This window comes from Apium graveolens, chromosome 11 (assembly GCF_009905375.1).
Source record: "Apium graveolens cultivar Ventura chromosome 11, ASM990537v1, whole genome shotgun sequence".
Lineage (NCBI taxonomy): Eukaryota > Viridiplantae > Streptophyta > Magnoliopsida > Apiales > Apiaceae > Apium > Apium graveolens.
Genome location: NC_133657.1, coordinates 3311288 through 3327299, shown reverse-complemented (window position 1 = coordinate 3327299; position 16012 = coordinate 3311288). Strand labels below are relative to the sequence as shown.

Below are 16012 nucleotides of genomic sequence, written 5' to 3'. Positions count from 1 at the left end.
CCAAGATTTCATCAAACACCTCTCGTACTTCCTGAACCATGGGAGCTTCTAGAAACTGAGGTCCATGAGGACCTAGTCCCATGTCAAGATCCATAAGCTCAGCCATGCGGCCAATTGGCTCAGAGAAGAAATACAGCCTGCAGAAAAGTTCTCCTCCCAGGATAGACAGATAAGTGGCCAGAGTGTTCCTTGGAGAGTACACTAGACGGAAAGAACAAGTCCAGTTAGGGTCCCCGAGACGAGTCAGAATCTGATGAATTAGATCATCATACTGAGGATACTGGTGGAGGTAAGCAAACTGGATAACACCATAAGCCTGAATGTTACCAGTCTCAATAATGACTGATTCAGCACCTTCAATGAAAGCTCTACGAAGCCCTACTTGCACTGCCCACAATTGAGAACCCAAACTTGTTAAACCTGGAATCACTCCAGCAATACAGTTAACATGACCACCATTTGAAACTCTCAAAACCACTCCAATGCCATTCATGTTACCATTAGGCATAGGAGCTGCAAAAGCCTCACTATGCACATTCACTTTTGAGAGTGCCAAATGGAGGAAGAACCCAATTCACAGCCATGAAGGTAGGAGGAAAAGAAATAAGAACTAAAGAATGCCAGAAGAGAAAGGTCGGGAATGAGTTCTTTGAATAGCTCAGTTGCCGTTTATATAGCCAACTTACTACTACGCATGCAAAGATCCCATATTTCCCAGATGTTATCTGAATATTTCCCATGCAAATATTGTAGATGTGACGACCTCAATCTCGGGGTTAGGAAATGAGGACTCACACACCTCTAATCTACTAATTAAATATGCATAAACCCCGATTAACTACTAACAGGATCAACAGGATAAAGTATGAGACAAGATTACAACTACCAATCACCGAATATAACTTACAAACCCAAAATATTATTAAATAATCAATATCGATTCCGGCTGGGAACCGACAGATAACCCATTGTATCTTTAAACACCTCTTTACTAGGCGCGAGCTCACTCATAACCTGTACTACTTGCTCTGGCAACTGGAAGCCCTGAACACGGTAGGGACCACCAGGTACGCTCTTACGAGCAGTGCGCCTAAGCCTGGACATCTTCTTGCTTAACTGCCATGGTTAGATTAAGACAAAACAATGAGTATAAAACTCAGCAAGTAACTAAATAGCAGTTCTACAATAACAATTCTCAATATGCTTTGAACAAACTAGGGCATTCTATTTTAGCTAAACTAGGTGGCAGATTTCCGTATATATTTTTTTTTTTTTGCTTTCTTTGAGATAAGGAAAGGTATCTGAAGAATAACTGGGCTTTCAAGAAACAAGGCTCGAAACAGGATGAAAGCCGACATTCAACACAAATCAGTATAGGATCAAAATAGATCTTTCGGTAGAGGAAAGCAACAGTATTTCAAGATATAGAATCATTCATATGATCAACAATTTCAGGAATCAGGGTTCTGAGCTCTAAGCTCCACAATAACATAATCAACTCTTTTCAAAACAGTATATAAACCATTTTCATTTCCCAAAAATCAATTTACTGAATAAAAGTTTCAGTTCCTTTTCTTAAATAATCATTTAGAACCCTTGATTGGATCACTTATATTTCCATTTCATTATATACGGGTGATTAGCCTGTATCGACCTCCATTCCGGTCTTTAAGGTACCATTCGGCATAATTTCAGCCTTAAATTGGACTAGTCCCACTAGCCTCTTACCATGACTGGACTAGTCCCACTAGCCTCTTACGTCTCAATCCAATCCATCAGAAATTCATTTGGAAAACCTTGAGTTGGAAAACAATAGGTTTTCTAAAATTCATTTTATCATTACCAAGCCTTTGAAATCATTCGGACTCTTTCAAGTTGAAACTCATTCTTAATTCAGATTTTTAAAGAAACAAAGTTCAGGGAGTAAATCAAAGATACGCAAGGAACAATTCTCAAGAATTCTGTATCAAGGTTAATAAGGTACTAAATTTGAAGGATCAGAAATAACTTAGGGATCATTAGGGCGATCAAGAGAAACAGGGTATCATTAAACAGAGTTAACCAAGATAATTAAAGGTTCAATATGATCATGGCATTATAGGAAACTTGAACAGAAAGGCAGATTATCAATGGGTGAAATCAATAGGATTATCAATAACAGGTTATCAAGAACAAAGGGTACTTCAAATCAATATCAGGGTTTCATAAAGCAAGGGTTTCATACTTTAACAGTTCAATACTCTACATGGTATGAACAACATTTCCTTTATAATCATTTACACAAGTAATCAGAGTTACTTGCCTGAAATTGCTTTCCTGAGGGTTGAACTACTGCCACCTAATATACTTTTCCCTTTCCTAGCCCGAATGCCCTCACGCTCCGAATCTACAATAAAACCAGAAATCTTAATTAGATTTCTAACTCTCGTTCCCGGAACGATCACTCTATACGATAACTCGATTATATTTTTGACTCGAACTATACGAGTATAGCTTATACAAATAAGCACACAGCACATAGCACAATTTTTTCTCGTAGTTTTTATATCCTTATATACCTAGTAATCAAAGCGTACTCGCTTGACCTAGGCTATTTCTCAAATCACACTAACACTACTCTTTTACGAGTACTAGACACATTTTCAACCAAACATTTACGTGCATACTATCACTTTTATCAATCGACTTAATTCCCTTTTCTTTTATTCCTTAATTCGAATCAAAATATCAAACAAAATCAAAGATTTTCACCTATAACACTCAATCATTCTTTCAATTACCAAAATCAAGTTTTGACCTTTATTTCTTATGGCCTATTCGGCCTTATTGCAAATACCCACCATAAAATCAATCAAATACTCACTTTAATTCACATAAACACGTATCTCAATAAACAACCTTTAAAGAACCACTCTCCTTTCTTTTAATCATAGAAATCCGAACCATAATTATACATATACAATCAAATTTCTCAAAATTACACCATACAACTTTAGTTCTAACATGATTCCACATTTAAACTAGCACCATTTTCTTGATCAACAACCATTCGAACCAAAACATACATACATGCTCGCATGCAATTCAATGTTAACTTAGCACAATATCAAACACTTTATCTTTATCACGTAAGCCAACTAAGTTCCTTAACACAATTGATTTTTATCTAAATTACAACATACATCCATTCATTCATCAAATTAATCTATTTTAACTCAATTTCATTCGGCAATAACTCAAATTCACATCCCAAGGACAAATCATTGACATGCACATCTTGATCCTTTTTAAAACTAACATGCAATCACTTTTAGTCCATTTATACTTAGTGTTTACCAAGATTATCCAACAAAAATCAATTTCCTTTCTTATTAACACAAAAATTCGAACCTAAACTTAGCATGCAACAATATTTTCATTCCTTTTTAATCTAATAACAATCCCTCATCATTTTAAACAAGTTAATTCAAATCAAACAACCTTAAAGATTAAAACCATTCGGCCTTTTTCAAAAACAATCATGCAACTTGATATTCTTAATTCTTGAATCACAAATCCACCTATATTTCAACATCAAATCAATGACTCATGCATTTCAATATAATCAACTTGATTTCCTTAAAATAGTAAGGGCCATTCGGCCTTTTAATCAAAACACCACATGCAAACATGAATAAGTGATCTTAAGGTTCTAGAGCTCAGTTTTTAACATCATAGCTCACCACCGGTTCACCGGAGTTCATCACCGGTGGCGGTGGCTTCACGGTGGTGCCCTCATTCGAGGGTGTCCAACCACGAAACCCCCGATTTCTCAAAAGAAATGCATCAACACCACATGCAAACTGATTTCAGCACAATAATCATAGGATACGAACTAATCAAGCAAGCCCTCGGTTCTTGGCTCAAAGCCGAACCCAAAAACACACACACACTTCGGCATGCAAGCACCAATACACACATGCACATACTTCTACCTACACATAAGTGTTTATCAAGAAGAATTAGGGATGATTGATAAGTTTGATCAAGGAAAAAGGAGGTATACCGAGAGAAATTGAAGAGAGAGCCGAGAGAGAGTTGTTCGAGTGAGAGAGAGAGAGTGAAAGAAAAAGAGGAGAGAAAAGAGTGAGTGCACGGAAAAGAAAGAAGAAAATGGGGAGGAAGGAGTAATTTATACTCCACCAACACAAGGGCAAAATGGTAATCTAATAACTCCCTTTTTAATTTGCATTTTGTTTCTCTTTTTACTCAAATGTAACAAAATTCAAAATAAAAATATTTCTCTCTCGGAAAGTCGAGAATTATTGAAAATGACAATTTTAACACGTAGGTCTCGAAATTAGCTTTTCATCCATTACTCGTAATAAAAATTTGAACGAGCGGTTGATTTTATATGAATTTCGCAAACTCGCTTTAATAAATATCTTTTCCACATAAAATCAATTTAAAAATGCAAAGACCCGCAATTAAATTCACTTATCATTTTTAAAAAGTCTCTAAGACCTCTACGAAGATAACAGAACGAATCCCATGTTTTTATCCATCTCAGATGATTTTATAAAAATGCACGAAGGTTAAATAAACCCTTATGTAAATCACATAATTCCTTTAAAATTCACAGAAATTAACACAGAACATATAATCATGCACACAATCAAGCAATCACACACATATAGTCACATAACGACTCAGGTCTGATCATAAAATCTATCCCTCTTTAATCTTTATTCTCTTTTTACGCGTACCGGGTCACGTTCAGCCTGACGGCCCGACGCTCAGCGTTTTGAATACGCTTCTCATTACCTTTGCCAATCAACACGTCTCTTAAGACGAAATACTTCATTCATTTACTTCACATATAATTCACATTTTATATTATTTAATTTTCATACTAGGACGGGTTCCGTTCTACCTGACGGCCCGAAACCACAGCTTGACTTTTAAGCTGACTCTTTAAATTGGAACATTTTTATCCACGCTCTTTAACTCTAGTATACAGATAAGACAAATAATCACCACTTAATCACATAATCTCATCACATAACACATACTTTACTTTCTTAATTACGACGCAAAATTCTCGTTCGTTACAGTAGATATCAAAGTAACTAAGCTGCAAAGCTATAATTACTGTTCCCTGGCACAGAGAGCACCAGTCTAACCTCTGCTTTAAGTTGCCCAATACTAATGTCTTGGTAAAATGAAAAGTAATACTCCTATTATACCAATAATACAACATACCTTTTTCCATAATCCCCAAAAGTTGATTTAAAACCATCCTTGAATTAATTTAACCCTCTCTCCCCTCCTTAGCAAAGCCATCTGCTACATTATTCCAATAACGCTTAATGTAGTTAATTTTAATCCAAGGGAATGATTTAATCAAAAAAACGGAGCAAGAGACTTGGTGAAAACAACCAAAATGAAATATTATTTAATCGTGGAAATGCCATGTCAGGTGCTATGCTTACACACAAGACTACCCCTCTTCCCGAAAGCTTCGCGGGGACTACTTTACGACGATGAACGACCGCTCATAGGGGATTTTTGTGTCTCTTTCTCAAGACTATGACTATGAGTACAAGTATAAAGATGATGGTTATGGCAAGCGTCTTCTTCATGATAATGTTTTTAACGACAAAGCTAAAAGAGATGTAAAACCTCCTATTGCTAAACCTATTTCTAATAAAAAATGTATTTATGATAACAATATATCGCAAATAGATTCTTCAAATGAAAAGGGCATCACACCTTTTATGGTACCCGATATTGAGACAATCCTTATTCCGGATGATAAGGGGTTGGAAAGAAGAAACTGGGAAAAAATAGACTAGAAACGAAATCTGTTCTGTCAATGACACCAACGGGATATTAAATGGATGAAATTGGGATATGGATGGAATATAATGAAACAGAGCCACTTTGGGGTTCCCTATAAAATGTTGCAAAGTGTTGCAAATTACAGGGCATGGAAACACTCTTTTAAAATACAACTATCATCCAAAGAGGGGTTGGGGTTTGTTGATGGATCTTTGTCAAAAACACTGTTTTAAAGATGCCACTGAAGTTGAACAATGGTATACCTGTAACAATATGATCATCTCCTGGATCCACGGATCAATAATAATATCTCACATTATATAAAAGGCATGTTCTCTTAAGTGACTCAACTGTTAAAATTTGGAATTAACTTGTAAAAAGGTTTTCTCTAACTAATGGTTCAAGAAAATATAAGCTTACAAAAGATTTGTTTGTGCGAAAACAAAACACCTTGAGAGTAAATGATTATTTTACTGTCATAAGTACTTTATGAGAAGAGATTGATTGTATGAGTGTTCTCTCGGTTATAAAAACCATTACCCCTGAAATTTCTGCATTTCTTCAAGTTGTTAACTCCTATAAGTAAAAATCTAGATTTTTTCAATATTTAAATGGGTTAAATAAATTCATGGCCCCCAGAAAATCCATCTATTGATGCAGATTCCTTTGCCTTCTATTGAAGTAGCATGTTCTGCTATAAAATAAGAAGAATCTCAAAGAGATCTTCTTCATAATGTTCTTGGCCTTGAAAATGATATTTCTTCCATGTATAGTAAAGGGACTCAACATCATACTGATAGGCCTGCAATGTGCACCAACTGTTGGGGGATCATCCATCTGACAAATGTTGGACTGTTGTTGGGTTCCCTAAATGGCATCATAGGTATAAACCTCCAACTTAAAGAAAACCTTCACAAAAAAATAGACGGACCAGAGGCAAACCTCGAGTGCCTAAGATGACCAATGTAACTCAAGGTCATTGTCCTTTATTAGAGCAATCCGGAGTTACGGTGTTAGCACAACAATTGGAGAAGCTGCTTAAAGTGTTACCTGCTAATGCCTTGGACACAAGATAAACATCAGGAACAAATGATGAGCTTTATTACAACAAAGAAGAATTATGTTTCCCTTTGAGATTAACATATCAATATGGCACTGCAACCAAATTGCAGCATTGATGAACAAAATGAATCTTCCTCTTACAATGATCACACAAAAATTCCCATTTGTTTCTTTTAGAATCATTTTTCAGTGTCATACTTCTTAATGCATATGGATATGCAGATGTAAGGGGATAAGTAGAATTTTTTTTACTCTAAAGTGCACTAATATATTAAGGTTTAGTAAAGGACATATTGGGATGTTGTTGCTTCTCAATTTATTGAATAATATGATATGCCTTCAAGACAGTAGGCAAGGGTTCCATAGTCAACATATTTGTTCTTACATTATCAAAGTTCTTATTTAGACCAAATTGTATAAGCTTCTTAGTTTTAGTAGGTTCAATAACCTTCTTAAACAAATTACAAATACATTTAGCAAGTGCACCACCACTATAATCAAGTTGTCCTTCAAGAAGATTAAGTTTGTCACATACAATCTTGAGTTTTTCATAATATTCAGCAATAGATAAATTTTATTGCTCAACTGGACTAAGACTCGTAAGAAGTTCGTATAGCAAGGAGCATTGGATTTACCAAAATGGTCACATACATCAATCCACAATTCTCTAGCAGATGCAGTAGATATAAAGCTATTAACAATTACTGGTTCCATAGATAAAGTAATCCAAAAAAGTATCATATAATCAGTTTGAGTCCATTGTTTAAAATCTGAAAATGTAGAATTAGGTGCAATCAAAGATCCATCGATAAAACCAAGCTTATTCTTCGCTCCTAAAGCCATTTTCACACCACGACTCCAGTTAATGAAATTATCGCCATTAAGCAGCATAGTACCCAGTTGTTGTCTGGAATTATTACCGGAAGAGAAAAGGTAAGGATCTTTGTTACTTGATCGCAGTATTTTGAAGATTATTACTCGTCGATGGATTATCAGCAATTTCAATCGAAGAAAATTAAAATATTAGAGTTTAATCGAAGATAAAAACAGAGATGAATCAAAGTTAATCAAACAAGATATTCAATTAAGAAGAAAATACAATCACAATCATGTGATTAAGTAAATTGTTGTTATAATCAAGAAAGATGAACAAAATTAGGATTCTAGCATATTAAAATTAGAATTTTTGATGAAGTACTACTAAAAACAATCAACCGATATGAAAAATTTCACCATGGACCTTGCCGTAATGAATATAGAACTAGAAGCACTTGAAAGCAATAAGGCATGTGAAGTAGCTACTCTACTTGCAGGGAAGAAGGCCATTAGTTGAAAATGGCTTTTCAAAACTAAACATAATATAAATGGTACCATTGAAAGGTATAAATCAAGGCTGGTAATTCAGGGCTGCAAGCAGATTTATAAAGTTGATTTATGGGAAACCTTTTCCCCTGTGGCCAAAATGACTACAGTTAGAGTAATATTAATTATCACTACCATGAATGATTGGAAAGAAAATCAGATGGATATCACAAATGTATTTCAACATGGTGATCTTAAAGAAACAATATAAATGAAGCTTCCAAAGGGATGTACGGGCTATGGTTACAGGATTATTCAATATCAGGGGGAGCATTAACCTACAAATTTTGTGTACAAGCTTCAGGAATCCTTATATGGTCTCAAACAATCCCCCATGTCATGGTTTCATAAGTTGTCGGTCACACAGTTGACAAGTTTCTTTAATCAAAGGCTAATTTTAGCTTATTCTCTAAGATATACTCAGACAAAATCTCTTTAATACTGGTCTATATGGATGACTTGCTTATTGTTAGGAACTGCCAAAACTCTATCAATGACTTGAAATCAATTTTATCAGAGGTGTTCCCTATGAAAGATCTAGGAATTGTCAAATACCCTTTGGGTCCAGGGTTAGATTCTTTGTCTCCCAACAAAAATACATTAAAGATCTTCACAAGGAATACAACTTACAAAATTTCACACCTCTTAGACTCTCAGTGGACCTGCATTTGGAGCTTATTCCAGGAAAATGAGACTCTCTGCCTAGCCCTCATCATTATCAAAGACTGTTAGAGAAACTGTTGGTGAGACTATGTAGTTGTATGAATAGTTACGTGATAACTCAACACAATAACAACACTAGAACATGACATGTTAATAATACTACGTCTACACAAGAAATCAGGAAGAATGAAGACAAGATAAATACAAAGAATCAGAAGATTAGAAGAAAGCTTGAAGTCTGTCTACAGGTCACTGAAAGAAGTTCATTAATATGATCATGCCTCAGTGAAGAACAAAGGTTAAAGACTTGCAGGGTTTCAGAAATATTGAAGATTCAGTATACAAGTGCTACCGGAAGATTTCAGTGTATTGGCATTGATTGAAGATAGACAGTGTTCGAAGCATAGGAATATGAAGAATTGAAGACATGGTATAGACAGAGGTTAATGAAGACGTTGTCTAAAGTACCAGAAAGGATTCCAGTGAAAGTACAGTTATTTATTGACAGTCAGTGTTCGAAGCAATAAAGTTGAGGCAAGCTTAACAATGTAATCAAGGCTATAATACGAAGACCTGAATCGGGGTTAGTCGTCTGTGAACCAGACCAGTTGCACCAGGCGTCAACAGCTCGTGAAAGGAATCTGGGTATTATTATAGAAGAATTGTTAAGTTGAGGAACCTACTTGGATTGAACGTTTATATGTTAAAGTACGAGAAGAGGTGCGCGGGGTATACAGCTAAACAGCTCAGGGGACTGGTGAAGCTCAAAGTTTAATTGTTAAATTAAATAAATTATTTAATGGACTTTAATATAATTTATTTAATAAATTTAAAATGATTTATCTTATAAACTTCAAATAAGTTTATTTTATAAATCTAAATTAGTTTATTTATATAAGTTATATTTAAGTTTATTTTATAAATTAATTTAATTACAATTTAAACTTAAAAAGAAAAGAAACAAAAAAAAGAAGAGAGAAAAGAGAAAAAGAAAAGAAACAAAAAAAAGAGAAAAAGAAAAAGAAAAAGAAATCAAAAAGAAAGAAAATAAAATAAAAGAAAAAGAAAGAAAGAAAAAGGAAAAAGCAAAAGAATTAAAATAACAAACTAACAAGTTTGTTTGTTTGTTTTGTGTTTACCTGTCGCCACACAGGTTGTTTGTAGTTTATAATATTTGCTAGTAACCCCTGTGGTCGCCACAGGGGTGTTAGATTAATAATAATCAATTTTGCATGTACTAGTAGCTGTCGCCACAAAGCAGAGCTGTGCCCCCTTGTCGCCACAGAGAAAAGCTGACGCCACACAGAGTACTCAATTCTCAGCCACACAATTTTATTGTGTATAAAGTCTACACTTTGCAGCAGATCTGATATAGTTCTGTTTATCATCTTCTCCAACAAAAAGAGAGCTGATAAAATAAGAAGTGGAGATTTACAGAGAAGCTCTGGCACCTTAAATATCCGTTTAACTTCTCACCGGAGTAACGTTATAATACCCGATTTAACTCTTGTATATTCTTAGGGGCATTATAATCGTTACCCGGTAATTAAATCCTAGTACAAACAAAAGCTAGATTATTGTATAGGATTTGATTTGTAAATCTTTTTAGTAGTTAGAAACTTTGTTGTTCTTAGATTGTGCCCGGTTAATTTATTTACCGGAGTGTAGCAACACCCCTCGATGATTTATATACGAATATATATTTCCCCGAATATCTTGTGTTCCTCGTTTTTATCGTTCCAAACACTATTCCTCTCAAGAACACGAAACCACTAACCGAGCACTAAATATTTTATCCGCTAAAGATTCGAAAGAATTTTTAATTTAGTGATTATCGTATTCAACCCCCCCTTCTACGATAATTCGGGACCTAACAATTGGTATCAGAGCCTATTGATTGATACACAAATCAGGATCCTTAAAAATAATTTATTTTATTAATTTTTCATTTACATAAATTTATTTGGTAAATTGGATTTAGAGAATTTATTTTATAAATTTAATTTAAATAAGTTTATTATGAACTTAATTTAAATAAATTTATTCTATAAATTTAACTAAATTAATTTACTATTTAATTTTAGTAAATAAAAGTTTTTAATTTAAATTTATTTTTACTTCTATTTCTTTCGGGTGTATTCTACCAGTTTTCCAGACTTAGTTTTTAGCTGCCAATTCTCGGTTAAAAGGCGTACATGTTGATCTCTGTAAATTCAAGTGTTGGCTTGGTTTGGATATTCACTTCGCAGAAATGGTTGGAAGCCAGCACGCGCAAATGGACATCGTGAAGACACGCGTGGATGAGGGCTTCCAGTTTCTGCATATTCACGCGCGCAACGGGAGCATCACGCGCGGAGAGTCAGGAAACGCGCGAGGAATCTTTTAGCACACGCGCGGTTTACAGCTGGATGTGATTGTGGAACACACGCGGGAATCTCATCTCAGTTGCGAGTCAATACAGTATGTCTTGTCGCCATACAACGCATCTGCAGACATAAGAGGTGAGTCGCCATACAGATTAACCAAGTACGCAGATATCGCCGCAGCCGTTTGTCGCCACAGAAAAGTAGAAAATCTGCACTCTACAGTCGCCATAAACGAGGTCGCCACAGAGTTTTGACGGAATTCTTTTTGGAAAAAGAAATTTTATTGCGATCTGTAATTAGCTGTAGAAGATTGGGTCGACCTAAACATTTCTTTAACCCCATTAATTATTATTTCTGATTCATTTATTTTTCCATAAATTTTAAATTCTTAAATTTAAATTTTTCTTAAATAATAATTTACATTTTATTTAATTTTTAAGAAAATTCGAAATTCTTAAAAATTAGATTTTACGTAAATATTTATTTTTGATTAATTTATTTTCTAAGAAAATTAAAAATATTGGAAATTTAAATTTTTCTTAAATATTAAATTAAGGGTACTCAAGGTATTGGTAGACTCAGGATTTCTCCGGGCTTTTTCTATGATTCCAGATTATACAGTCACACAGTGATTTGTACCAATGCTATATTTATCCGGGAATCAATGAGATCATACAGGGAGGAATTGTGGAGGTCAGAGAGAATAGTGGAGACAAACAAATATCTCAGTTACAGACATTAAAGTTGGAACCTCGGGACAGAATGTAAGAGTTACTGATAGCTGAATCAGAAGGAGCTCAGGTAGAAGTGCTTGAGGGACTGGATGTCAGGGCAGTGTTTCACTTGTCAGGGAAGTTTAGTTGAATCAAATTGACAAGGAGTACATAAGCTATATCCAAGGATCAAGCCTATCTATTCCGAAGCAGAGATTCTTACAGATTCAATTCAAGGGGTGATCACAAGACTGAGAATGGGACAGATACAAAAATTGATAGCTACAGGTTTGACAAGAAATATGTATCAAATAACTATCAGGGGTTTTGCTACAACAGAACAAGAAGCTTGACAAATAAGGATGAGTAGGGATTCAGTTGAAGAGTTGAGACAAAGGTGGAATATTTTCTTAGGGAAGCAGCCCGTCAAAACTTATAGTGCACGGGAAAGAGATGAGATGGATCAGATGACAAGAATCTTGAATATCTTGCTTTCATAGCAATCTCTGAAGATGGTCCAACTCACATATCTCAGGTTTCAAATTCTTGAACCACTGCAATACTTTGCTCTCAATATTTAATGCATGATAAGATCATAGTATTTAAATGTTTAACACTGGCACAAGCATGATAGCATCACACATAGATAATGCTGAACTAGTTCACTAGATTATTTTTCTGGTAACTAGGATTGATGTTTAACTTGTGCATGTTACTTTAGATGATCTTATATATGTGTTTGAATATTTGTTGAACATGATTTATTGCTTTAGTGAGATATATATTTTCCAGCATATAAGACCTTTGTTTATGCTTACGCTCTGTATCCTATTACAATGTGATTTATTCATCTGATCTGAATTGTTTATTTAGATGTATTACTTTATAATTGGATTGAGATAGCTAGATGAGATACATCAACAAGATTGGACTAGATAGAATTAGTGATTCATTTGTTAATTCTGTTTGTTCCATATCAAACCTGTCTTGCTTAATTCTTATGTGTAATATTTCTGAATGAATGCCATGTATTTTTAATACAATGCTTGATTACCTTTATGCCATGAATGCATCTTTTAGTACTTGCATTAATTATAGAAGAAGCATGTTTAGGATCACAATAGGGCAAAGACTGCTAGTCCTCCTTATGTAAGGTTGGAACCATTTATCCCCTAGCCTAAGACAAATATGTCAAGGGTATTAAAATGGAGAAAATGGTCAGTCAAAGATAAGAATTAGCATGATAAGGTTGCAGCTATTGTTATCTCTGTTTATAATAATATCTCTAATCCATCTGGACCCAAACTGATAAGTTGGGTACCAAGAACTGTTAATCCATTTGTGAGTGCAGGACATAACAGGTTAATTGATTCATATGTATTCCTGGTAATTCATACTCAAGGCATATGATCAAAGAAAGAGCCTCACAATCAAATGTGATTAACAAAAGCTATTCTGTCAGTAATCTTTGGAGATGACAACAAAGGTTTTCATTACGGGACAAGATATGCAAAAAAGGGATGTCATCATGGATTCAAAAATTGGAGTCACTGATAACAATTGAAGCAACTTCTTGTTGGAGAATCAAGGCACAAATTCTCTTATCAGACAGTTCTGCATCAAAGGACAAAAATGTCAATTCAATGAAGGATTAGTGTCTCATCTGAAGCAGGAAGATTGAGAAGCTTGCTCTGATTAAGAGTAAGTTAGAAGCTCTCACCCTTGAACATTAACACAAGGAACTCTTTTGCGAAAAGGGGTTAGTGAGAGGACTGTCTCATCTGGAATTCAGAAGATGATAAATGTGAGGCATGTCAAAAAGGGAAGTCAAAGACAATATCACATCAAATTAGAGATATACCTTAGTGATGGTGGTTGACTACTCTTATTAAACAAAGTTGTTGTTTGTGCGTTCTCAAGACAAGACATCATAGATGGTGATTGATCACATCAAAGAAGATCAAGATGGAAGCAACTGTAACAGAAATGATCTTGTGGTCAGATAATGGGACTGAATTCAAGAAGCAGTTCTGATTAATATCTGTAACGTGAAGAATATTTTGAGACATATTCAGCACTAGGAACTCCGTGTCAGAATGGAGTGGTACAAAGGAAGAATCAGAACTTGATTAAATCTACAAGGGAAATATCAAGCTAATCAAGACTTTCTAAATACCAAAGGGCTGGAGCAGTCAAAACAGTTTGCAACAAGTAAGATCAAGCCTTGATCAGGATGTATACATGAAGACCACTAATGAGTTAATGGCCAATAGAAGCAAACACTGGATAACCTGAAAGTGTTTAGAGAGAATGTTCTGCAGAAGCAAACAATTAAATGTTTTCAGTTTTTTGAGGATCTTGGAATTTACAGCTAAGACTAGATAGGATATTTTCCATGGCTACTCAGTGGAGTATACGACCTACAGGGCATTTGTGGTTGATCAATAGAAGATGATTAAAAGTCTAAGTGCATAGTTCAACAACTCAATGCTCCAAGCTGTTACAGGAGAAAATAATGGTATTGATGATCAATATCCAAGCAGTGGAATGGCAGTGTATAACACAACTCATTATCTCAATGAAGCCAGTCAGCAAGGGTAAGGATTTTCAGGAAATCCCAGCAACAGCTTAGGGGGAGCAATAAAAGGATCAACTAGTTAGACACAACACCATATTGAAAATCAGAGGACACTGAAGAACATATATGCTGAGACAAAGGGTTTGATGTCAATATTATTCCCAGAGTCTAGTTCTTAAGTGATCCAGATGGTGGAGTAATGATTAGCAGGGCTACTGAGTAAGAATGATTATTTCTCTTGTTTTCTATCTGAAAAAGAAACTGAGAAAATTACAGAAGCTCTGATAGATCCAGATTGATTGGATGATTACAAAGCAAGATGAACTCAATCAATCAACAGGCAGATTGTAGGAAAGCTGGTATCCAAACCAAATGACAGTATTGTAATTGGTACAAGGATAACCAGAAGTCAAACTGGATGACAATGGCATTGTTACGAGGGAAAGGCCAAACTGGATGCTAGGTTATTATCAGGAAGCAGTATCTAACAGATAGCACCAGTGACGAGACTTGAGGATATTACGACATATCAGGCACCTGATGCACATTACACTTGGAATTGGACTCTAGTAGATGTGTACAAGTGCACTCCTGGTTGGTGAGTCAAAAGAGGAAGTCAATGCACAACAGTTCATGGACTTTGCAGTTGCAGACCTATTGAACTACATATATCTCTTCTTCACAAGATCACTTCAGGTTGGTATGAACTAGTATACTACTCAAGCAATCATCAAGGACATGGTATGACACTCTAACTGAAGTTACAGTTTAATATGAACTAGTAGAGTCGTCATATTAATAACTCTCTTATCACTAGGCACAGACATAATGTTATATATGTGCTCTGATATAATGATAATGTTATATGTTGGTCTACTAACAAAAACTTGTGCAAGACTATTTGCTAAGTAATTGCAGAGTAGGTATGGAGGAGCATGTTGGAAAGTTGCAATTCTTTTTGGGATTACTTTAAGCAGGCCATTAGAATAATTCTTTTAGGAGCTCAAGAAAGCCAAAAGAACAATTCTTTTAGGAGCACAAGTAAACCAAAAGAATGATGGCAATACAATTAAGTTAAGGATCTTTTGAAGATACAAAATTTAGAAGATTCTAAATATGCCAAGACTACTTTCCAACAGAAACCACTAAAGCTTGATCAGTGCAACTCAGGTATAATGACAAGCTATAGAGGTATGACGAGCTCACTCTTTTACTCAAATGCTAATAGACAACATGTAATGTTCTCAAGATGCCAAAGTGCAAGGTTCTAAGTAGATCCTAGAAAATCCAATCTTATAGCTATTAACAAGATTATTAGATGTCTTAAGGAACTACCAACTCTTGGAGTAAAGTACCCTGAAGATATTATGCTTAACATGTTTGGCTATATAGATACAGATTATGCAGGTTGTAAGAAAGACATGAGAAGCATCTCTGAAGCTGTCAAC

The 16012-nt window shown here is 35.0% G+C and overlaps 1 protein-coding gene across 1 annotated transcript; it reads right to left on the bottom strand.

The window, feature by feature from the left end:
- Positions 1-7198: 7198 nt before the first annotated feature.
- Positions 7199-7773, bottom strand: LOC141695272 (uncharacterized). The gene is made up of 2 exons (XM_074499531.1): positions 7534-7773; positions 7199-7420 (listed from the first exon to the last, which is right to left on the bottom strand). The coding sequence occupies exons 1-2, from the start codon at positions 7771-7773 to the stop codon at positions 7199-7201; spliced, it is 462 nt and encodes a 153-aa protein (XP_074355632.1).
- Positions 7774-16012: the final 8239 nt, after the last annotated feature.

What these genes read in the sequence shown, in the direction of transcription:
- LOC141695272 (XM_074499531.1), bottom strand. Translation starts at nt 7,773, where the DNA reads ATGCTGCTTAATGGCGATAATTTCATTAACTGGAGTCGTGGTGTGAAA. An exon ending in CTAGAGAATTGTGGATTGAT is followed by an intron (nt 7,421 to 7,533) that starts GTATGTGACCAT and finishes GAAAAACTCAAG; the next exon opens with ATTGTATGTGACAAACTTAA.